A 23,421-nucleotide genomic window follows, 5' to 3' on the forward strand; every position below is an offset into this window, starting at 1 on the left:
TAATGGAAGGCCACTAGCAGTCTCTGCTATCATCTGTCCCAAGCCTTCACTGGTGTTGCTTGAGGAAGATTTTCTATGACCATATATTTCGAACTATGAAGAATAACTCCATTTGTCTTTTTTTAAAGGCATTTCTAGACCCCGATCAGACAGTGCTCCTCCAACACCCGTGAATAGATTAAGTATGCCTCAAAGCACTGCTGTCAATACCACCCCACCACATAACCGGAGGCACCGGGCTGTTACTGTGAATAAGGCCACCATGAAGACAAGCACAGTAAGAGTTTTAATCACTATTATTATGCTGTATAAAGTTGACCTACCATCCTTTTTAAAAAGTCCTGCTATTTTCTCAAACTTTTCATGAGTGGGGGTCTATTCTCGTTTTCTCCTAATAGGTTAGTACTGGTCATGCCTCGAAAGTTCAGCACCAGACATCTTCCTCTTCTCCTCTGTCGAGTCCAAATCAGACTAGTTCAGAACCCCGGCCACTGCCTGCCCCTCAGAGACCAAAGGTTAACAGCATCTTGAATCTCTTTGGATCATGGTTATTTGATGCAGCATTTGTTCACTGTAAACTTCATAATGGAATAAACAGAGACAGCAGCATGACTGGTAAATATTGCTCAAGAAATATGTTACCATTTTTTTCTTTTCTTTTCTTTTTTTTTTTAATCTTTCCTACCTGCAAGATTAATATGTATCTTAAGAAGCTCTCTGTCTCTGACCAACTGGTGTCTTGTGCTTAACCCCTTCCAGCTGATTAACAGAATTTTGGAAGTTTTCCTACCTGTCCTTTTTATGTTTGTTCTATGATGTTTGGCTTTTGTCTGGTTTTATTAGACACACTTCAAGTTAGCCATTTTTTTGTCGAATCAAATTCCTTTCAGTAGGTGACCTGGAAGTTCCCTTCATGTCAGCCAGGATAATATTAATATAAAGAATTTAAGATTTTTGACCAGAAATTTATTCACAAGAAATGTTTTCTTAGATTTTGACAGCCATTCACTTATTAGTGCATATAAATATCAGAAGATTTTTGCTTCACAAAAGACTCTAACCTCTCAGGTTTTAGTCTAGAAAACTTTATTTCAAGGGTACACTTTCAAAAATATCATTTGTTCTGAAACTAAGTAACTGGTAGAGAATTGATAACTCAACCCTGATATCTTTATTTAGATTTTATTAGAGAAATGAAACACCACCTGAATAAAATCTGATGTATTTCTGTCAACTTACCATTATACTCGAAAGTAGTGGCATAGGGTGGGGTACAGGATGTGAGGGTGGGGTAGTACAGAATGTACTGAATATTTATGACATGCCTTATAGAGCTGAATAATAATAATGGTTGATATTTATTTACCTGAATTACTCTGTGCCAGGCACTGTGCTCTATGCATTAATGAGTGTATTGGTTGTTTGGTAAGAAAGCACTTTTCCACTGGGCTTGGAAATAGCTTGAGGGAAAAGGATGCCTAATTGCATTAGTTTATGTATCCCTATGGAGAATGTTAATTTCAAGGATAGAACTAATGACCATAAGGGTCTCTCTTTTTTCAGAAATACATTCTTATCTATTATGTATCATCTCAGAACTAAGCTCTATGTCTGTTAGCATTATACAGATATAATTATGTTGTGTGTTCTTACAAATCTTTAAAATTTTTAAAAATTGTGAATATAAAGACATTTTCAGGAATACAATTTGAGATTGTATGTTTGAGTTTAGGGATTTCTTTATTTTGTTCAGATTCAGACACTGTATTCTATCATTTCCATATTTTATTTACAAGTTTGAAAGTAGTGCATACTTATAGATAAGTAAATGTACTTATGACTTAATGAAAACTTTTAAAAACCATTTTTGGCTTATATTTTATGTTCATGTGCTTTATATTTTGAGTTTTATGAACCATGTTTATATTAATTTGTACTGTATTTTCTAAAATGAGTCGGTCATGTTTTTATTTTTATTAAGATGCAATGCTTACCATGTAATTTTTGGGTATCAAGCTGTTCACACTAAAACCTCTGAATTCAGAATGGCTCAACCTGCCGCCTCCTTAGTGGGCTTGCTTAAAGGAACTTAACAGATCTTCCCACTCTCTAGGGGGTTTGTAACAGTTTTGCTCACCCTCTTGTGCCAAATGATAGATGCCAGAATTCAAATTATGCATGGGCAGCAAATTCTCTATGTTTCACTCTTGCCATTTTCCTTGGTGGGGAAAGGATAGGAGCCTCTCTTTCCCCACCTTGTGTTCTGAGATGAGAAAGGCTGTTACATTACCCAGGAGATAGGAGGTGTCCAGATAATTGAATGGGTTAGAGCACTATTGGGTACCCCTTCTTGAGGTCTTGGGGATGATGGGAGATTTGGGAATACTAGCACTGTTAGTCTGTTTTCTAAGTACTGGCTGTCATCAAGGAATTCTGCCATGTAGTTCACCTCTAACTTAAAATGTTTGCTTCTCCGAACTGGTTAGCTTTAGATTTACTTGATAGTACACTGTGCTTCGTGAAAGTAACATTGAGCTGGGAAGGGTTAATGAACTAAAAATTTTAATGCACGTAACGGGCAGTTGAAAACTTCAATTCTTTTGTAGTTGTGTAATTTTCTTTGTTCATTGTTTTTGCATGATACAAAAATTACAATTTTGGATCTGAATGCACAATTTCCTATGTTTTTGAACTAGCTTGTGGTATCATAAAGCTTTTAATCTAACTTTTAAAAAGCTAAAAGGCTTCTTAATCTATTGTAAAATTTCACCATCTTTAAAGTATTTTATAATTACTGCTGTCCTTTGATTTGTTTCCATTTATTTCTATTATCTTGCAGCATCTTTTATCCAAATTCTTCTTTCTTATAAATCTTGTAAGTAGGAACCAGAAGCTTCTCCTTAATTGCAGTCATGTTTTTATTTTTTTCATAATTCCATTAAAAAATTTGATTGTCATTGTCTCTTGTAGTTTTTGCACTTGGGAAGAAAAATACTTTTCTGTGTTTTGAATGGGGAAGATTGTTGGCAAAGCAAATTAATCTGCCTGAATCAGTCCCATTATTTCTGTACACTAGTCTGGTCATGTCATGAATTCCAGGATTTTGCACTAACTGTGTTTTGGCTTTTTTTTTTTTAAGCTTTAAGCTTATTTTTATACAGATTTAGTGTTTGATTTGTATGCATTCTGCATGTAGTGTTTTTCAAATGTATTATTGCTGGATAGCTTATTCAGGACTAAAAATGGCTCATGGGAAGTTGCATAAAGATTTATGCTTGACTCTGCTTAATCTGCCGAATCAGTCCCATTATTTTTTTTCCACAGTCTGGGCATGTTATGAATTCCAGGATTTTGCACTAACTGTGTTTTGGCTTTTTTTTTTTTTAAGCTTTAAGCTTATTTTTATACAGATTTAGTGTTTGATTTGTATGCATTCTGCATGTAGTGTTTTTCAAATGTATTATTGCTGGATAGCTTATTCAGGACTAAAAATGGCTCATGGGAAGTTGCATAAAGATTTATGCTTGACTCTGCATTCTATTAAATCTAGTATTACAAAATAATTTAAACATTTCATGTAGAGTGATAAAAGATTTCAGAGTGACTTTCAATACACTGTGAAATCTTTTGTTAAAAATAAAAGCAACTTTCGAAGGGCTTTTGTTTCAGTGACAGCGAATGACCATGATAATCTTTCTTACCAATCCAATTTTCTGATTTATCAACCTCAAGTTAGCTGCTGTCTGTGGTTGTTAAAATTCATTCTCATTTTGCTTGGTTGGGCGATTCTTTGGTGTGTGTTTTGGAGTTGGGTGGGTGGTGGGAATGCTCTCTCTTCCTACTCATTTTGTCATCCTTAGCTTGCCCTCCCTAAAGTATACAAACTGGCATGGGATTGCCCATTCAGTTATGATGGCCGTCTAGGGTAGTGTGTAAATTGCAGTAGCTATTTTTCTTAATGTTTAAGCATCATTCTATAGGGGAAATTAAAAACGGAATAAATAATAGAAAAGCCAAATTATGTGTTATATATCTGTACATATACAGATATATACCAGTGTACTCTGCCGATCAAAAATTTAGTTGGAAAATACTTGTAGAATTTGTTAAACTGATAATACCACTGTAAATTGTTACCCAAAGAAGATTTCAGAGAGCCCTTTTTTAAAAAAAAAAATTAAGACATAGTTGCTAAACAAAAGCATTATTGGATTCTATTCACATAGCTATTTAATGACACCAACATTTGATCTTTGTGTCCAGGGTCCCATGAGCCTATTTGCATATTGACAAATATAATAAAACCCTCCTTTTCTCTCCCCAGCCATTACAACACAAGCTAGCATGGAGTTTCGACGGAAAGGGTCACAAATGTCCACAGACACCATGGTTTCCAATCCTATGTTTGATGCAAGTGAATTTCCTGATAACTATGAAGCAGGAAGAGCTGAGGCTTGTGGGACACTGTGTAGGATTTTTTGTAGCAAGAAGACGGGAGAAGAGATTCTGCCAGCTTATTTATCCAGGTCTTAGAATTTTTTTTGTTTATTTTTCTATTTATATAGTTGGGGTAGTGAAACTACTATAGCATGGCTTGGTAGGCTAAATTAATAAGTAAATGTTGGTTTGAAATACCTGCAAATGTCTGCAAGTAATTGAAATTCTTGCTTGAATTCTTCTATTTTACCCACCTTTATTAGATTTGGTAAAGATCCCTAAAACCCTTTTTATTTTAGAAGTATTATTTATTCTATTTGACTTTTATTAACTATGGAGAGATATAGAAGGAACATACTAATTTTTAAATAAACATTTAGCACAGTATTAGATACTGTGGATGATCTAGAAATGTTAGCTGAAATCCTGCCTCAAAGGAGCTTATTTTCTTGAGTGAGCAAAGCCATGCACACATGTAGCAATGATCCAATAGTTATAGGACTTGGCACAGAGAAAGTCCTGTGGGCATTCAGGGAAAGAAGCAGCATACACTTACCTCGGGGGTTCAGGAAAGAGTTACAGAGGATTGGAGGACTGTGCTGGACTTATAAAGGATGGGTAGTATTTAGACTATATTAGCAAGTTGGGTAGGGTCATCTTATTGAAATCTTATGACTTCAAACAATCTTTATGAATGGCTCTGCCATCTATTCAGTTGCTCAGGCCAGAAATTAGGAGTCATTTTAGACTCTGTTTCTCTCCCTCTGTATCTTTAGTTGGTCAACTAACTCCTCTGTTTCTTCTACTTAACTTTATTTCTAATATCTCTACTTTGTCCCCACAATGACATTTTAGGCCTTTCACTTTTTTCTGAAATTACCTTGTAATGGCCTCATATTTTTGTTAACTTTGTTTTGCCCTCCTCAGCTGATCATTCACATAGCTGCTGAACTCATGTTAATATCAACAAGAGCATTCAGGTGTCTGTGTACCTGCTAAGTTCTTAGGAGAGAGGATTAAGCTAATTATCAGAGGGAACAAAGTACAGAAGCATGTAGATGTGAAACAGAATGGTATATGCAGGGAACTAATCAAGGGTATCTTAATAGGCTCTTGGCTTTAAGTAACAAAAAACCATCTCAATGTGACTTAAGCAAAAGGGAAATGAGTGATGAGAACCTAGTGCTATTTAGTACATTCTAAGGTCAGGACGTGCAGCAAGGCCTCATGAAGGGCAGCGCTCGAGGTCTAGAAAGTGTTTAAGGACCAAAACAATTTTCTTCTTCGTGTTTCTCTGTCTTCATGGTCTTTCAGAACTACTTCATTCTTCTCTGCTGATCATTTTCTTATACTGCAGTATGTTTCTAAGTTTCCAGTTTTCTTGGCCTTGGTCTAAGTGATCAGAGGGCCAATTAGCATCTCTTCATCCTAATTGCAGATTCCTAGGAAAGGGAATCTGATTAATCAAGTGTCTACCTCTGGTCTAGTCAGCTATGGCTGTGAAGGTGGGTCACATGGAATGCTGGCATACTTGCGTGTGGTTGGATACAGTTCTCAGGAGGGAGAGTACTGGTTGGGGAGATATCCCAAATGGTATCAATAGTAGTAAGGAAGAAGGCTGTGACCATGAGCTTTCTGTCTGGTCCCTAAGACTAGATGGTTGGTGGTATGACCAACTGAAAAGCAGATTTGTGAGGGGGCCAATGATGAGCTTAGTTTTGAACCTATTGAATTTGAGGTGCCCATGGGATATTTATCAACAAATATTTATGCCAGACACTGTGCACAGGGAGTACTGGAGTACATCAATAGATATGTCTTGCTCTCAGGTAGCCAAGATGCGTTTGGCTAATATAATAGATCTGGAGCTCAGGTATGGGCTAGAGGCTGATTTGATTATATTCTGTGGCTCAAGTAGTATTTAAAACCAGGCTAGTGGAGATACAACTTAGAGAACTAAGGGTAGCAGCCTGAGGAACATCAATATTAGGAGGCAGGTGGAGTAAGGATCTGTTAAAGGAAATAATCATAGAGACCAGAGGAGAATAAGGAGAGGTTTGAATGCTCTATCAGAGGTTTGAATGCTTTAAAAAGGCAGAGTAAGTTAAGACTTAGACATGTCTTCTGGATTTAGCAATCAAGAGGCTTTTGGCTATTTGCTAACATGGTTTTTGTTTAGTTCTAGGGAGAAAAGATGGATTGAAATGGGTTGAGCAATGACTAGGAGATGAGGAAGTTGTTTCACAAGAGTTTTGCAGAGAAGAAAAAAGTGCCTTACGGTAGTGGAAGAGCATACCAGTATAGTTGCTCTTGAATGATGGAAGACTGAATGCTTAGTTGATTGGGTTTAGAGAAGCAGGTTAAAGTAAGGTATACTCAATGTAAGTATACTTTAGGTATATTCCTAAAGAGAGTCTTATGCAGAGTGACCTTCATATCATGATAAATGCAGGGTTGAATGAAGTTTCTTTCGTTGTCCCCCCAAAACTAATGAGTCAGGGAGAAAAAGACACAACATACTTTTTTTCAGGAATTGTGAAATGCCACAAAGTTTTACTGACATGGAATTAAATTCAGTAATTCTTCCAGTTTATTGATGATTACTGCAGCCATTTGTTTTGTTTTGATTGCTTCATTTGCAGGCACCTATAAATTTGGCTAAAAACTTCAAAAAGATATAATAGACTTGAATCTTTTTTTTTTCTTTTCATTGGTAAAGATAATTTGGTTTTTAGTGTATTTGAGTCTGAATTGTTCTAACGCCAGTAATACATTTTAAAGAAGTAGTGAAGCGTGGAAATAGACTTTCAAATGACTGTAGAAAATATTAATAATTATGAAAACAATTTATCAGTTTGTTTAAAATTTTTTTCTTGCTTTCCTAGATTTTACATGCTTTTAATTCAAGGTTTGCAGATAAATGATTATGTGTGCCATCCTGTCTTGGCCAGCGTTATTCTAAACTCCCCTCCTTTGTTCTGCTGTGACTTGAAAGGGATTGATGTTGTGGTTCCTTACTTTATTTCAGCTCTTGAAACCATTTTGCCTGACAGGTAAGCTGTCATTCTGCACTAGTATATCTGTTGTTGGGTTTGACCTGGTCTTTTTTGGTGCTTCCTCCCCAGTTTCCTAATTTATCCTGTCCAGTTGTCTTCATAGATCAGGGGAACTCAGCCCACATTCAGCGAGTGTAGAATATCCAGACTCACCTCATCTGCGATCTTCAGTTCTGCTTTGTCCATGGGCACATTGATTCCTTTTTTGGCCTTGTCTAGATGAGTAAGAGCAACCCCAGCCCAGAGGTCCTACTTTTGAAGAGGCCTTACATTTAAAATCAACCAGTCAGTCAGTACATTAGTCAGTCAGTCAGATGCTAATTTAATTTTATGATAGTTTAACATAGAGATTCACACGCATGCAAGCACACAAATTGCAGAGTATAAACTCAGTGGAAAGTAGGTATTGCATTCTTTATGAAACCAAACCCAGTGCTTGTATTATGAAAAATTGGCATAATGTATATTTGGCAATAGCTAAAAACGTACTTTAGTTCAGAAATACCAACAGCTATTTTTTCTTCTTTTGGCAGAGAACTCTCCAAATTTAAAACCTATGTAAATCCAACAGAACTGAGAAGATCTTCCATTAATATCCTGCTTTCTTTGTTGCCTCTCCCTCATCACTTTGGAACAGTCAAATCTGAGGTAATGTTAAAAAAGTTTTTTATATTCTATGTTCTGTTTTGTGTGCTAATTCAAGTCAAATTATATTTTGAAAATGGAACAGGAGTTTTTAAAAACATTTTTCAGATTCTTATAAGTGACTCAACAGAGTTGATTTGTTGTGATATTATTCCTTCTATCAGTCAGCCAGCATTCCTTGGCCTACCATTTCAAGTAGTGATAGACTCATGACATCTGATAACATATGGTGTGCGTGTTAGTGAGAGACATAGCAGAGTGGCTAATAATAGTCAGACTGAAAGCCTTGCTTGTTAGACTGATCTTCTCTTTGTCCACTGTAGCAGTTTCCACATGGGCATAGTGTAACCACAACAGTCAATATGAAGTATTATTTCTTTTTTCCATAGGTGGTCCTGGAAGGAAAGTTTAGTAATGATGACAGCTCTTCTTATGATAAACCAATAACTTTTTTGTCCCTGAAGCTCAGACTTGTGAATATACTTATAGGTGCCTTGCAAACGGAAACGGACCCTAACAACACTCAGATGATATTAGGTTTGTATTCATATATTTTTTTGTAAGTGAAAACCCAGATTCTGTTGACCCCAGGCATGCTAAGGAGGCAGGGGTCAATGATGGGAACCTAAGCCTAATAAAACTCTGCTTATTCTGATTCAGAGGCAGAATTTATTTGCCTTTATATGTGAAAAAATTTAGGTCATTTTTGCTTAGTTTTATTTGTATTCTTTGTTTTCTTCTTTTGCTTTTGCCTGTCCTCTCTCCTCCTCTTCCCCTTTCTCTTTCCTCTCCCTTTCTTTTCCCCCTCCCCTTTCTCTTTTCTCCTTCCTTCCTTCTTCCTCTTTCTGTTCCTCCTGCCCATTATGTATAGGTGGAAATATATTGATGTAGGTATAATTCTGGAAGCTATGTCAGAACCCTGCCAAGAGGAAAGTGAGGGGTAGCTGTTGCTGTGCTTCATCCCTTTTCCTTATTGTTTCCTACTAGCTTCCTAATCGTCCTGATTATCTTTCTTAAATGACACTTCATCATTATAGCCACTGCCATATTTTAAGCCTTCATTACTTCTCAACTTGATTACTGCAGCTGTTTCTTACTGTACTTTCTGGCCTTTCATCAAAGCCAAGGGCATGGTCCAATGTATAGGTGCTCGGGGGGATATACTAAAGAAGTGAATGGCATGGCTTTTATCCTTGAGCAAGTCTCATTGCATAGATTGGATTATCCTCACAAAGTAGTCAGATAATAGCAGAAGGCAATGCTGATTGCATGTCGTGTTGCATGTTGAGAAAGAGCAAGGAAAACCTCATAGGGAGAAGTGGAAATTAAATCGGATCTTATAGTGCAGAATTTAAATAGGCAGAAATGAAGTTAGGATTTCATTCCAGGAAGGAAATGACAGTTAAAGAATTGGTGATGACAGTAGTAGTTGGAATGGGTGCTCAGAAAGTATAGTATGTTACGCAGTGAGAAGGTGGAATAGATAGGGAAGAGTAAAGTAAATCCTTTCATTATGGAAAAGAGTTGAACAGATTAATTCTCAATACGAGAGCATCTCTAAGTTGTAATGTTTTAAGTTATTCAAGTAACATCATTTGAAATCAGATAATTTCTACAGTTGATAATTTAATTTTGCTTTACCCTTGTTCTGAAGAGCCCCCTTGTACATTTCAAGGAAGAGTCTATTGTTATTCTTGCCATGGATTGGTAAAGCTGTGTCTGTCCTGTCTTTATCCACTATCGACAACAGTACACCCCCACTGGGATGAGAAGCAATGTGCTAGGTTCACCATCTTGTTTCTGTACTAGCCTTTCTAGGGCTGTTAGTTCCTTGACAATAAGTACAGGCAACTTGCCTTCAGACAATGCAGCCATGGACAAGCCCTGAGCCACGTGGCTTTAATCATTTTAAAAAGCAGTTGGTCAGAAAGATAGTTGTGATTTTTATTTTGTTATTTTTAAAAACAGTATTTGGTTTTTAAAGTATTCTGTGATATTTTTCTTAGTTTGTATTACCCTTAAAATTGAGATGTTATCGATCTTTCACACCAATTTAAAAATACCTGATAATGCTCATGTTTTATATAAAGAAAAGTTTGACCTTCAAATTTATGTAGAAAAATGTGGTTTTAAAACTTTGGGGGCAGATTAGAATTAGGGGAATTTCTAAAGGATATCTTTTCTGACCAATCAATAGATTTATAAGTAATTATATGAAAATTTTAGGAATCTCAGCTAAAATCATATTATTATCTTTGTTAATTATTATTTTAGCCATTTTAGTATTCTTGTCATATATTTAAATAAAATATATTTTTTCTGCTATAGGGGCAATGTTAAATATTGTTCAAGATTCAGCACTTTTAGAAGCCATTGGTTGCCAAATGGAGATGGTAAGAAGCTTACCACATGTAATCTGTCAGAGAATATCGACTTCTGATTTTATGTAAATTGTATTCCAAAGTGTCTGTCCTTATGGTTTTTAAAGGCATTCGTTTGTAAATTCAGCTAATTGATTCAAAAGGATCCTATTTTAAAATATATATTTTGAGGCTTCTTACCTTTCAGTGCCTCATCAGCTATACATCAGGTCTGTGAGAGATTCTACTTGAGAGAAATTCCAGCTAAACACAGTCTTTATTCCTGGACAACTGGCTTGAGTAATGTAGGAAAAGCCTTCTACTCCGTAATTTCTTCCAAACTAGATCTTTGCTAACAGCCAGATCTTGTGCTGGCTGTTAGCAAAGATCTAGTTTGCTCTTTTCCATCTCATCAGCTCGTTCTAGGCCCTTTAGACCAAACTTTGAAGGGCCCCCAAAGCACCAGTGATTCTAAACGAAAAAAGCTTCCCCGAGACTCCCAGTGCCCCCGCTTCTGTCTTCAAGATATGTGATCCTTGGAGTAGAGGCTGGGAAGTGGGGAAGTTATTGGAGTATACTGGAGTGAGTTGAGTGGATCAACTATTATAAAGGAAATTATATTCATGTCCCAGTAGGTGGCTAATAATAATTAACTGCAGTTATCTGGATATAATGAATTGCGTATTTATGGGCGGGGAGGTGGTGGAAACGAGGGAAATCTTTAACAATTAACCTTTTTTAGCTCTTATACATATAGGAGTGAATATTTATACTAACCATAGTATTGTATTGCTTGTGTTTTATAATATAACTACATTTGAGAGTTACTGTTTACTTGTGTTTGTTTTTTTAAGCTTTTTTTATTCCTGTTCTGAAGTTTTGCTTAGGACGCATTAGAGTATTACTTTAAGGACTCAGAGTCATTAGCTAGTGAAGTCTAGTGAAAATGGAAAACCATCTGGGGCTGGTCTTTAATAAGCAGCAGCAAAGAAGATCCCAGAATGGGCACTTGTAATCATCAGACCCTTCAGTTTTTCTCTGTGTACCAGATAGTACTGTTTAGTTGGCACATTCTGTTTTATCAACATGGCTTTTAATGGTTGACCTCTAGCTATACTCGCAGCTGTAGTCCTCAAACATTTGATTCATTTTTATTTGACTAGGGTGGTGGAGAAAATAACCTGAAGAGTCATAGTCGCACTAACAGTGGTATTAGTTCAGCAAGTGGTGGAAGCACAGAGCCCACAACTCCCGATAGTGAAAGACCTGCTCAAGCTCTCCTAAGAGATTATGGTAAGCCATACTTGCTTTTTTGAAATCCAAAATTTATAGAATAACTTTTAATGCCCAGAGATATAAAACAAACAAGCAAAATGTTGTTAACACAATTTTAATATTCATGATTTTTTAATGTGTTTAAGTATAATAGGATATTAGTCTAAAAGATAAAGAAAACAAATCTTGTGAATTTAGCTCTATAACTTTTTAGTATAGGTTCTGGGTAGTTTTAGATTTTATAATGATTAAAATGAGTGATCAGGAAACATTTCTGGATTCTGTGCCAGATGCTGGTAACATAGACTCAAATAGGATGTAGCCTCTGCCTCAGAATCTAATGGCAGAGTCAGCCGGTACATCAATTATTGCAGTGTGGTAAAGATGGATGATAGGATATGCATGAGATAGGAACCCAGAAGGGGACTCTCTGTGTTTAAAACCTGTTTACCATACTATATCTGTTTAGATTTTTTATTCACAAATTTTAAGTAAGAGTAAGGAAATATTTGTCAGTAGAATACCCTATTCAATAATGTCCTTTACCCTAAGCAATTACTTTATGGGTTCTGTCAGATTGTGGGCACCTTTATGTTTTTGTACACAAGTACTAATAATGTATTAAATCTGTGAGTGTTAATCCAACTATATTGGAATGAAGTCTAGATCCTTAGATGTAAGTTTGATTTTTTAATCATCTGGGGAATTCCTGAGCCTAGGAGTTTTAAGTTTGCTTTAAAGTATCCTTGAGCATGTAAGATATACAAGGTCATATGCGGATATTCAGCGCATTTATAAAGAAGTTATTTAAATTGTTATCTTACTCATTATGCATGGATTTAAGTATACTGTAGGTGGAAGTTTATTTTTCATGCTTTCTAAAGCATGAAACCAAAGAAATTTTTGCATTATTGTATGTGTTCTAATATAAGTGTTTGAAGTGATTATTGTTTGTTTCAGCATTCTGAACTGGTGTTAGTTCTGCTTGTAATGTCATAAAATAATTTTTACTAAGAAATCCAGATTTGTGTTAGTGTTGCATGAATGTCTCTCTTTAATGATCATTCCTTTTTCTGTTGTCACTGCCCTCTTTCTGATAGGATCGACAGGTATAATGTCCCTAAAGCTTCCTTTATGAATTTAATTTGTCCTAATCTATTATTAGCTAAGCAGTTATTACTTTCAAATGTAGATTTGGAGGCCAAATAAAAACACAATGACTTGATTATTTAATTTTTTTTAGAAATATTAAAGTAGTCTTGGAGAGTTAAATGTTAAAATGTGTTTAAAAAAGCAATGCATGTGACTTTTGATGGTTTAAACCCTGAAGATAGTTCCAACAGATGCTTTAGGATAATTCTCAGCATCTGAGGAGATTCTAAGATTTGAATTTTTTTCTCCATATAAAATTCCAAGGAAATAATTGATAGCCTTTTTTTTTTTTTTGGCAATTTGCATTCTTATGAGAAATGTAGTGAAATTGCCAAATCCCGGTGGATGTCTATATAAAGGTACCTGAGCTGGGAACTAGAAGCTGCTCTGGTCCAGTGTGTATGCCCTGTGCCCTGTGGTTCAGTCAGGTTTGACACTCAAGCCGGTGGGGCGGGGAGCATAGCACTGTGTGGGTGCCCGTCGTGCTCACTGTGGCTGCTGTGGTCTGTGCCTGGTGGAATGCTGTGCTTCTCGTTACTAACGCTTAGTTGTTTTCCCTCCCTGCGGGATGTGGCATTGGGGTTATATCCTAGCTCTTAATACAGATTCGGCTGCTGGGCTCCTGATTCGCAGCATTCATCTCGTCACCCAAAGACTCAACTCCCAGTGGCGGCAAGACATGAGCATATCACTGGCAGCTCTAGAGCTTCTGTCTGGCCTGGCAAAGGTGAGAAGGACAGTCCTTTAATTTTAGCCCAGTAGGCTTGAACCATGGCTCTTTTTTTTGTGTCTCCCTACAACCTCTTGGTTTGGGTATTGCAGTATTGCTTATACTCAAACATAGTTTATAGTCATAGTGTGCAAAAGAGAGCCTCCAAGCGAGATTTTTACAAAATTAACTTCACTTTTTTTGATTTTGTATTTGCTTATAATAATCTTAAGTTTTCAGCATGACATTTTGTGCCATTATAGGATCATCTCATTTTAACAAATACAGATTTGGTAAAGGAAGAAAAGGGGCTCTTTTTATAAAAAGTGATTATCCTAAAATATGCTATTTGGGACTATCTGTGACTCTTCTATCTTCCATTATCAGAGATAGGTGAAAATTGGGTGTACTTTCACATTTTTTTCACAGCTGTTATTCAGTTTTGTGGTACCTTGGAGCTGGGTGGTCATTTCCATTTCTCTAAGTATTTTTTATTTTTATTGAGGTGAAATTCACATAACATAAAATTAACCATTTAAAAGTGAACAATTCACGGGCTGTTAGTACTTTCACAGTGTTGTGCAACCACCACCTCTGTCTAGTTCCAAAACATTTTCGTCATCCCAGAGAGAAAATCCGTACCCATTAAGCAGTTGCTTTCTGGTCTCCCTTCCCCACAATCCTTAACAACTACAAATCTGCATTCTGTCTCTATGGATTTACCTATTCTGGACACCTCATATAAATTAAATTATATAGTATGTGACTTTCTTCGTGTCTGGCTTCTTTTACTGAACATGTTTTTGAGGTTCATTTATGTTGTAGAATATGTTGGAATTTTCATTTCTTTATGGCTGAATAATAGTCCATTGTATTTCTATACACCAATTTGTCTATTCATTATTCATTTGTTGATGCACATTTGGGTCGTTTCACCTTTTGGCTATTGTGAATAGTGCTGCTGTGAACATGTGTGTACCTTCGCTTATTTATTCCAATTTTCAGTTCTTTTGGATTTATACCTGGTAGTAGAATTGCTGGGTCATACGATATTCCTATATTTAACTTTTTGAAGAGCTGCAAACTGTTTTTCTGCAGTGACAAAATCACTTTATGTTCCCACCAGTGATGTATGGGGGTTCAAGTTTCTCCACATCCTCACTAACATCAAAGTGTTTTCTTATATGTAAAACAGGCAGGATTATCTTTTGTGTAACATCTGGTATTATGAAGATCAAATGAAATGAAATATGTATAATACTTTGTTAGCAAAAAGGTGATATACACACATAAAGTGATATTGTCTGAGATGGTAAAGTTCAAGCCCTTGTTTTATAGATGTGCGGGCAGGTGAGCAGAGGCTGTGACTTACCTAAGCCATGAGAGGCCACATAGGCAAGAAAACCTAAGATGTTCTCAGTACTACTTAGAGCTTACTTCAGAGGATCTCAGCGATAAGTGTAATGGCTGTAGTTTTGTGGGGAGCAGTTACTGATGTAGAAATTAAGAACAGCCATCCATGCGACTTGCCTTTGAGAGCAACGTTCCGTTTCCTGCGACATTTAGTATATGCAGTAGTAAGGACTAACTAGCCCTAGGTGGAGTGCTACTCTGGATCCGTCTAACAAATCATAAAGGGTAGCCCTACCTGGTTTCAAGACTTAACTCTAAAGCTATAGTAATCAAAACAGTCTGGTATTGGAATCGGGTTGGATAAATTGATCAGTAGAATAGTATAGGAATAGTATAGGAATCTGTAGAAATAGATGCACATATATATGAACATCTTATTTTTGACATAGGTGCAATGGTACTTCAAAAGAGAAAGGGCAGTCTTTTCAATAAATGGTGCTGAAACAATCATATTTATTTATAAAAAAAAGAACTTTGATTCATACCTTTCACTGTGTACAAAAATTAACTCAAAATAGATTGTAGACCTAAATGTAAAACCTCAACTCAAAAACTTCTAGAATAAAACGTGGAAGAAAATCTTTGTTCTTTTGTATGAAGATTTGGGTTATACAAAATTTCTTATGAATTACACCATAGAAGAATGAACTATTAAATTTGACTTCACTCAAATTAAAAACTACTATTGTTCCAAAAAAAAAAAAAAAAAACTTAAGAGAATGAGATGACAAGCTGCAGGTTGGGAGAAAATCTTTACAAAGTATATATCTGGTGAAGGACTTGTATCCAGATTATATAAAGAACTCTCAAAACACAGTAATAGCCTTTCCTTTTGTTGATGCACAGTAGCAGTATGGTGGTGCAAATTTCCAAGAAGAGGAGGTTTGTTGATGGTATTTTCAAAGGTAAACTGAACGAGTTCTCACTCAGAGGCTTGCTGAACATGGTTACTCTGGAGTTGAGGTCTGAATTGTCCCAACCAGGACAGAAATCATTACCTTGGCCTCAAGGATGCAGAATGTTCTTGGTGAAAGGACCAGCAGATCCAGGAATTGACTCGTGTAGTTCAGAAGTTTGGCTTCTCTTAGGACTTGTAGAGCTTCATGCTGAAAAAGTGGCCATAAGAGGTCTGTGTACCATGGCACAGCCTTTGCATTACAAACTTCTAGGAGAGCTTGCTGTGTGTACACCAAAATTTATCAAATTGTACACTTTAAATATGTGTAGCTTACTGTGTGCAGTTATCCCTCTGAGCAGCTGAACAGAACTTTGTAGTCTGTGGAGCATCACCATGGGATTGGTTTAGGGGGCTTGAAATGTGCACATGTTTCATTGCCAGCTATTTTTTTGATCTCTGGCAATGATGAGTAGGTGTACACCAGGCGTTTAGGTTTTAGGGCATGAAAAAGTATGCTAAAATGAAATACTGTTTTAGGGCTTGAAAAATGCCCTCTATCTCTATATATTCTGAAATACTGTTTTCTATATAAATAATATTTTAAAACGTAAGGCTTCCTGTCACATTCTCGGAAAGGCCAGGCCTCAGTGCAGATGCTTTGAAATTGGCATAATGCTTCCTGGCTAACTATGTTCCCATATGAATATGCTCAGGTGAAGGTGATGGTTGATTCAGGAGACCGGAAGCGAGCCATCAGTTCTGTGTGTAGCTACATTGTGTACCAGTGTAGTCGTCCAGCTCCTCTTCACTCGCGGGATCTGCACTCCATGATAGTAGCAGCTTTTCAGTGTCTCTGTGTCTGGCTGACAGAGCATCCGGATATGCTGGATGAAAAGGTTAGTTTACTAGATCTTAAAACAGCAAATAGAAACAAAATGTAGGTTGGGAAAATATCTTTTAAAAGAGAATATCTAAATTTAAGTACAATGTTGCATACTTTAAACTGATTATATTTGTTGTATTTCAGTAGAACACTTGTCTTTTTGAGCACAACTCAGAAGCTATCATCATGCTTATATTTGGTTGCAAATTAACCCATAGAGAAGTTGTTTTGAAAGATGGAGCCTTGACTGATTTATCTGAACTATCAAGAATGTTCTTTCTTGAAAGGATGGTAGCTTTGAGATAGCCAGTAGGCACTTCAATAACCAAGAAGGGCACTTGATAGCTAGACTACAAACGTAGAGCACAGCGTATCCATAAAGGTTGCTTGTATCTAAAAATTTCATTTTTTGCATGTTTATCTGCTTTCATGGAGGCACAGGTATCTAGGTTACTTTCCCTGCCATTGTCCTATGTAATTCTTTTTTTATGGCTAGGCAGGCGGTTATAATGAACTCACAGTGTACCTTAGAGATACCAGGCTTATTGAATATTTGTTGAGAACTTTATATAGTTTTAAAAATAATTCTGTTGATTAAATCTTAGTCATTTTCATTATAACTTCTAAAGTTATATCAGAAATTGCTTAAAAATGTCAATAATTGAGCTTCTCTTTGGATAATGTAACATGTTTTAAACCTTCCAGGTTTAATGGATTATTGTTATACTTTGGGATTTCATGATTTATAGTCCATGGTAATTTTATAAAAACTATGACTAATAAAATTTAATTTATCGTTACTTATTATCTAACTTGGAACACTCAAATTTATTTCTTTAAGGAGAAATTGGGGGAGGGGGAGTTTATTGTATTATTATATTATTATAATTTATACCTATGAAGAAAATGAGAAAGAAACTAGAACCCCACCACCAAAACACAACCATGATTAACATTTGATGTTTCCTTGTCTTCTTTTAAGACAGGTGTATTATAAAAACTGATTTGCCTTTCCTGTTTCTAGGACTGTCTTAAGGAAGTACTGGAGATTGTGGAACTGGGTATTTCAGGAAGTAAATCCAAGAGCAGTGAGCAAGAGGTCAAGTACAAAGGAGATAAGGAGCCAAACCCCGCATCTATGAGGGTAAAGGATGCTGCTGAAGCCACCCTGACATGGTATGAAAGTGACTGCACAGGGATTCTACCTGGAAATTAGATGGGGTTAGCTGTGATTCTTGGTTAATTTCCTCCCCAGTTTTTCAGCATTAAGTGACACAACCCCTTTAAGATACTTTTCCTTCAGAAATAAAATGGAAAAGAAAATATCTTATTTTGGGGGCCAAAAGAAACCAGAAATTTGGGGCTGAGAGTTTGGCTCTTGATTTTTCTGTGCTAATTGATGTTCATTCAAGTCATATCTTGTTAGAACTAGAAAAGGATCTTTGACAGCCTTATTCTACCCCCTGACTTGATGGCAGAGTCCAGAGATAGGATCTGTCTGTGATCACGTTATCAGATCTCTTGCCTTCTAGCTCAGTGATCTGTATTCTCTGCTTCGTCATTTATATTATACATTATAGATTCATTCAGCCAAGATTTATGAACTCCTTATGAACTAATAATAGGATCACAAAGATAAATCAAATTCAGTCACTACCCTTAAAGAGCTTCTTACCCACTAAGGAAGATAAGATATGAGCATAAGTAGCTGTAATACTAGATAGAAAATAAATGCTGCAAGAGAAAGAGGTACAAATAAAATGCTGGGCAGTTGGAAGGCAGAAATTAATACTTCCAGTTAAAGGGAATCAAAGTAAGATTCCTAGGGAAAATGACACGACCTAATTTTTAGAGGATAGGTAAAGTTTGAACTATACGCCAGACTTCAGGTTGGTTAAGCCAGTGAAGGAACAGAGATAGGTCGGTACCTTAAAGAAATAGCAGTGAGTTTGTGCCTGGCTGGTAAGTGATGACAGTAAGAGGGAAGGCAGGCAGATTAGGCACGTTTATGAACTGCAGGGAAGACGTAAGTGGAGAAGATCAGGTATCGTCAGTACAGATGGAAAGATGGGGCATATCTCAGGGTAAATGTGGATGAAGACCCAGAAAAATGTAAAAGGAAGGCAGACTGTCAGGAGGAATTCTGGGTTGGCTTATCTTGGTCTTCTTCGTGAAGTGGTAGGCAGCACAGCTTGAAGATTTGTACTTAAATCAGCCCTTACCAAGATCTCAGAATCTTTTATGAGTTCAGTGGTCTATTGTTAACTGGGAAAATGCACAATAAAGTTGGATTTATTTCTGTTTCTCATGGGTTTAGGTCACTCAGTTTTAGAAGTGTGCTAGCTTTAGTTTAGTCCTACTCACTATGCTACTGGTGGGTTCTTAGTGACTTTTTTGTGGAGGTTTGGCTAATAGCTAGAAAATCAGAAAAATGTGAATAGGTACTAGAAATAAAAGTTCAAAGAGAAAACTACATGTGGGCTGAAGTAGATTTAAAAGTATTATAAAAGAACTAAGACTTGATGTGTACTTTGAAGAGTAAGGAGGATATGGAGAGAAAGAGGAAGGACAGTTCTCATTGGGAACTCTGCCTTGTACAAAAATAAGTTTGCTTCATCCTAGCCTGGGCAGGACATTCCTATGAGCGTGTGACTGGCAGTGAGGATTGGTTATATGTGCACAATGAGTAGAGAACCCTGGGGTCCTTCCTGGCCAGTAGTTAATGGAGGCGGCTCATCTGCATTACTCCTGCTGGTAACTTTACCAATGGTATCTCCAGTTTCCAGTCTTGAAGGGTACCCTGAATAGTGCTGTTGTCATGGAACATGTCCAAAACATGTCCAAAATTAAATTTCTCTTCCCTCACAATTACAGCTTTATGTCAATATCACTTCCTTTTCCAGTTATGTAGACACAAAACTTTAGCTTTTTTTAGACTTTTTTTCCTTTTTTTATTTATCTCTGATTTATCTGTCATTTCTCATGTCAAGCCAGTGTCTGAGTCCAGTAGACTTTACTTTTGAAAGTGTTTCTTCCATCTTCTCTAACCTCAGATAGCACCTTAGTCCAGGCCTTTCTCACTTCTTGCCTGCTTTCCTTGATTTTCAGTCTCTTACCCTTCCTGTTCATCTTGCGTTCTATTGCCAAACTCATCAGTCTTAGCCACTATTTTTGTTCTGCCCTATAAGTGATTAAAAACTGAGTAGATCTCTGTTTGCTGCCATGTTGTATGAACTCCGTGGTCTAGTTTTAAAGGACCTCCTTATTCTGTTTCCACGCAAACCGTCTGATTTTTCTCAGTACATCCCTTCTCTCATAGTTGGGCCTGGCAGGCCAGTTGTGGCTGTAAACTGTGCATACTCATAGTGTCTGTATACCTCTCCTGGGTTTTAGGACTTCTCTCTTCTCTCAGCCACATCCTCCATTGTTTAGTGCTCACATTAAATCTTGCTAACTCCATAGGACCTTCTTTGGTTATTCTGCTGCATAATGACTCTTTTCTGTACTTCATTGCTCATTCAGTCTGACCTCTACTGTACAGCATGGAGTTCTATGTTGTCATGATTGGACCTTGTTATGTTTGCTGCATGCTAGTGTTGTCCCCCCAACCTGGGCAGAGGTCATGTTTCGTCTTCACACCCGTCACGGTGCTGAGCACACAGTAGACAATTACATGCAGATTGGCTGGTTGGGTTTTTTTCTCCTTGGTGTATTAATATAAATTTAGAATTAAATCTCTTGGAAGTCATTTTATCAGCCCTTCTGCTTAAGTCACCTTTAAGACGTATTTAGCAAGTTATTTAGTCTCTAACCCCCAAGGTTACCCATTTCATTTTAATTGTTAAAAACCTGACAGTTACATTGAGCTGAAATCTCTGCCACTTTAGCTTACAGTCATTGGTTCTGATTCAAACTTTTGATAGTGAAATCCTTTTTTCCAAGCAGTAGCAGTGTCTGAAGACAATGCTTGTTCTCTCTGGTTCATTTTTGCCAGTACTTTCAGCTATTTTTCATATGACAGGGTTTCAAGTACCTTTGTCATACTGGTCATTCTCTTCTCAATGGTGTAGGTTTGGCTTTGTACCTCTTAAAGGTCATTTACTGAATATAATATTGCTAGATGTGGTCTGGTGACCTTTAAACTCTGTAAATGGTATATTTTCATTAAATATACTCAGACTGCATTGGTTTTTTGAGAACCGGTGATTTGTATTAAATCAATTAAAATCTTTGAGTCTTTTCCCACACATTTAGCTTTTATCTATCTTTCTGTACTTAATTATTTAAAAGTATATGGATGTAATGTACAGAACTTTACATTTACACCCGAAGCGTTTTTCATGTAAGGTTTACTTTTTTATTTTTAGTCTTTTAAGATTCTTTTGGATCCCAAATTTTACTCTGATGTATTAACTCTGCAGATTAATTTTGGTCAGCTGCAGATTTAGTGAGACTACCCTGTGTGTCCTAATCAGAGACACTGATAAAAGTATTGAATGGAGGTAGATTTACAAAGCACATCATAAGAGATTTCCCTTCAGGTTCTAGAGATTTTAAAATCTTGTCTGGGTTTATCATGGGTTTATCATAATACGCTGTCAAATACTTGCATGTCTTGATTTCAGAGATATTTCTCTGCCTTTCCAGTCTAGTCACTATCAGGAAGAGAAAATGTGGTTAGGCTGGTGTGATTTGATTTTAATGACCTATTCCCTTGTGAGCAAACTGTTTGGTAATGTCTTAGAATCTTGCATAGAAAATAGCAAGCTCACATGGTCCATATGCTTTGTGACATCCATCTCTGTTCCGTTTTAGGAAACCAAAAACACATTTTCCCATTAATGATCTTCTGGTATTTCACCTATTTTCCAAAAATCCTTCGGCCTGACTCATCATCAGATTCTCCTGGGCCTTGAATTCTTTGATAGTCCTCCTCTTAGGAGGAGAGAAAATAGAAGGAAAGTGTCTGTTGAGCAATATTGCCTTTCAGTATCAGAGATATTCAGCTTCAAGCATTAGAATGAAAGAGAAAGAGGCCACTTAAGCTGAAGATTGAGGTGATAAAAGTGGTATTGGGGAATATGTTTTTCAAATGAGTTGCATTGAAGGGTTAGGTGATATTAGGACCACAATATAAAATCTTTATGTTTTCATTACAAGATACTTTCTCTCTGTACTTCAGTTCCTTCATAATGAGAATAATAAAAAGTAACTATCTCCTAAGGTTGTTATGATAACTAAATAAAATAATATGTGTAAAGTGCTTAGACCAGTGTCTGGCACATGGTAAGTGCTGTATGTAAGTTATTCATTGAATGTATGCAGAAATCTCTATGGATATAAATATTTCTAATTTAAGACTTGATCACTTGAATTTCAGCTTTCAAAGCATATTTTCCTCATATAGTCTCATTTAATAATTACAACAGTTTTGTAAAGTATAACTATTAGAGCATCAAGTTCCTAATCGGAAAAATGAGGATAATATCTATTCATGGCCACATAGTGAGAAGGCAGCAGGCCCTGGTTTCTGGTCTCTTAATGATCACTTATCTCTTCTGAGCCTGAGTTTCCTCATCTGAAAAATTGAGGGGTTTTGGCTGATCTTCGGGTCCTTTTCTAGGTCTAGAATGCTTTAGCACAATCCTGAAAGCTGCAGCACAAAGAAAATTTTAATATGTCTGTAGGAGCTTCATGATTTGGAAATGTGGTTAGTTAGGTTCCCTGGGTAGCAGCTCTGAAAGAGAAATTAACTTGCAAGAAATTTATTGGAAAGTGCTCTCACCATTAACCCTACAGGTCAGTGAAGGAAACAGGATTAAGCAGAGGGAAGAACTAAACTATAATGCAATTACAGCGAAGAGCTCTGGAGCTGGGTTGGCCCTTCAGCATTCTCTCAAGTTAGGGCAAGGGGACTGGGACGTCATACCCTTGCATCATTCATTCATTGCCTGTGGGCTGTCCCAGGAGGAAGCTGTGATCTTAGGTGAGGTTCTCATTGGTTGAGGGCAGGTCCTGAAGAGGGACTTAGCTGAAAGCTGTGGCCACCGTCTCCCTGCATCTGGGAGAAAGGATCTTTCAATCTTGGAGGAGGAAATCTAGATAGCACACCACAACATCCACCGCAGGGAATAAATTTGACCTACAAAGAGGAAGCATGGCTGGTCAATTAAAATCAAAAGAGCAGAAGGACACATTGATGCATGAGGTAAACTTAAGATTTTGCTTTGGGAATTAATTGTTATCTTTTGTATTCTCCATAGTATTATGCAGTTGCTTGGTGCATTTCCTTCACCCAGTGGTCCCGCCTCTCCTTGTAGTCTGGTGAATGAGACCACTTTGATTAAATACTCCAGGCTGCCAACCATAAACAGGCATAGCTTCCGGTACTTTGTCTTGGATAACAGTGTCATCCTGGCAATGCTGGAGCAACCTCTTGGAAATGAACAGAGTAAGTTTCAGCACTTTGGGTTTTCTCTATTGCTAAGTCAACATGTTCATCAGTACTAGCAAGCTGTTTCCAAGATGAGGGAAGTAATTATGCATTTGTCAAAAAGACGTCTAGCTGTGGGATAATAGCAACTGAAAAACAG

General features: G+C 36.8%; 1 protein-coding gene across 4 annotated transcripts in view; it reads left to right on the forward strand.

Moving 5' to 3' along the window:
• Positions 1 to 23,421, forward strand: part of RALGAPB (Ral GTPase activating protein non-catalytic beta subunit) — a 73,417-nt gene that overhangs the window by 27,244 nt on the left and 22,752 nt on the right. For 3 of the 4 annotated variants that reach the window (XM_006921807.3, XM_015597055.2, XM_025039674.1), the window contains exons 8-19: positions 129 to 277; positions 399 to 615; positions 4,325 to 4,526; positions 7,323 to 7,490; positions 8,027 to 8,141; positions 8,528 to 8,675; positions 10,467 to 10,531; positions 11,662 to 11,791; positions 13,519 to 13,652; positions 16,659 to 16,841; positions 17,853 to 18,004; positions 23,092 to 23,279. In XM_006921807.3, coding sequence (XP_006921869.1) covers positions 129 to 277; positions 399 to 615; positions 4,325 to 4,526; positions 7,323 to 7,490; positions 8,027 to 8,141; positions 8,528 to 8,675; positions 10,467 to 10,531; positions 11,662 to 11,791; positions 13,519 to 13,652; positions 16,659 to 16,841; positions 17,853 to 18,004; positions 23,092 to 23,279 — 1,851 coding nt within the window. The remainder of the gene's footprint in view (positions 1 to 128; positions 278 to 398; positions 616 to 4,324; positions 4,527 to 7,322; positions 7,491 to 8,026; positions 8,142 to 8,527; positions 8,676 to 10,466; positions 10,532 to 11,661; positions 11,792 to 13,518; positions 13,653 to 16,658; positions 16,842 to 17,852; positions 18,005 to 23,091; positions 23,280 to 23,421) is intronic. The other variant, XM_006921809.3, reaches the window with a different exon arrangement.

This window comes from Pteropus alecto, unplaced genomic scaffold (assembly GCF_000325575.1).
Source record: "Pteropus alecto unplaced genomic scaffold, ASM32557v1 scaffold45, whole genome shotgun sequence".
In the NCBI taxonomy this organism is placed as follows: Eukaryota; Metazoa; Chordata; class Mammalia; order Chiroptera; family Pteropodidae; genus Pteropus; species Pteropus alecto.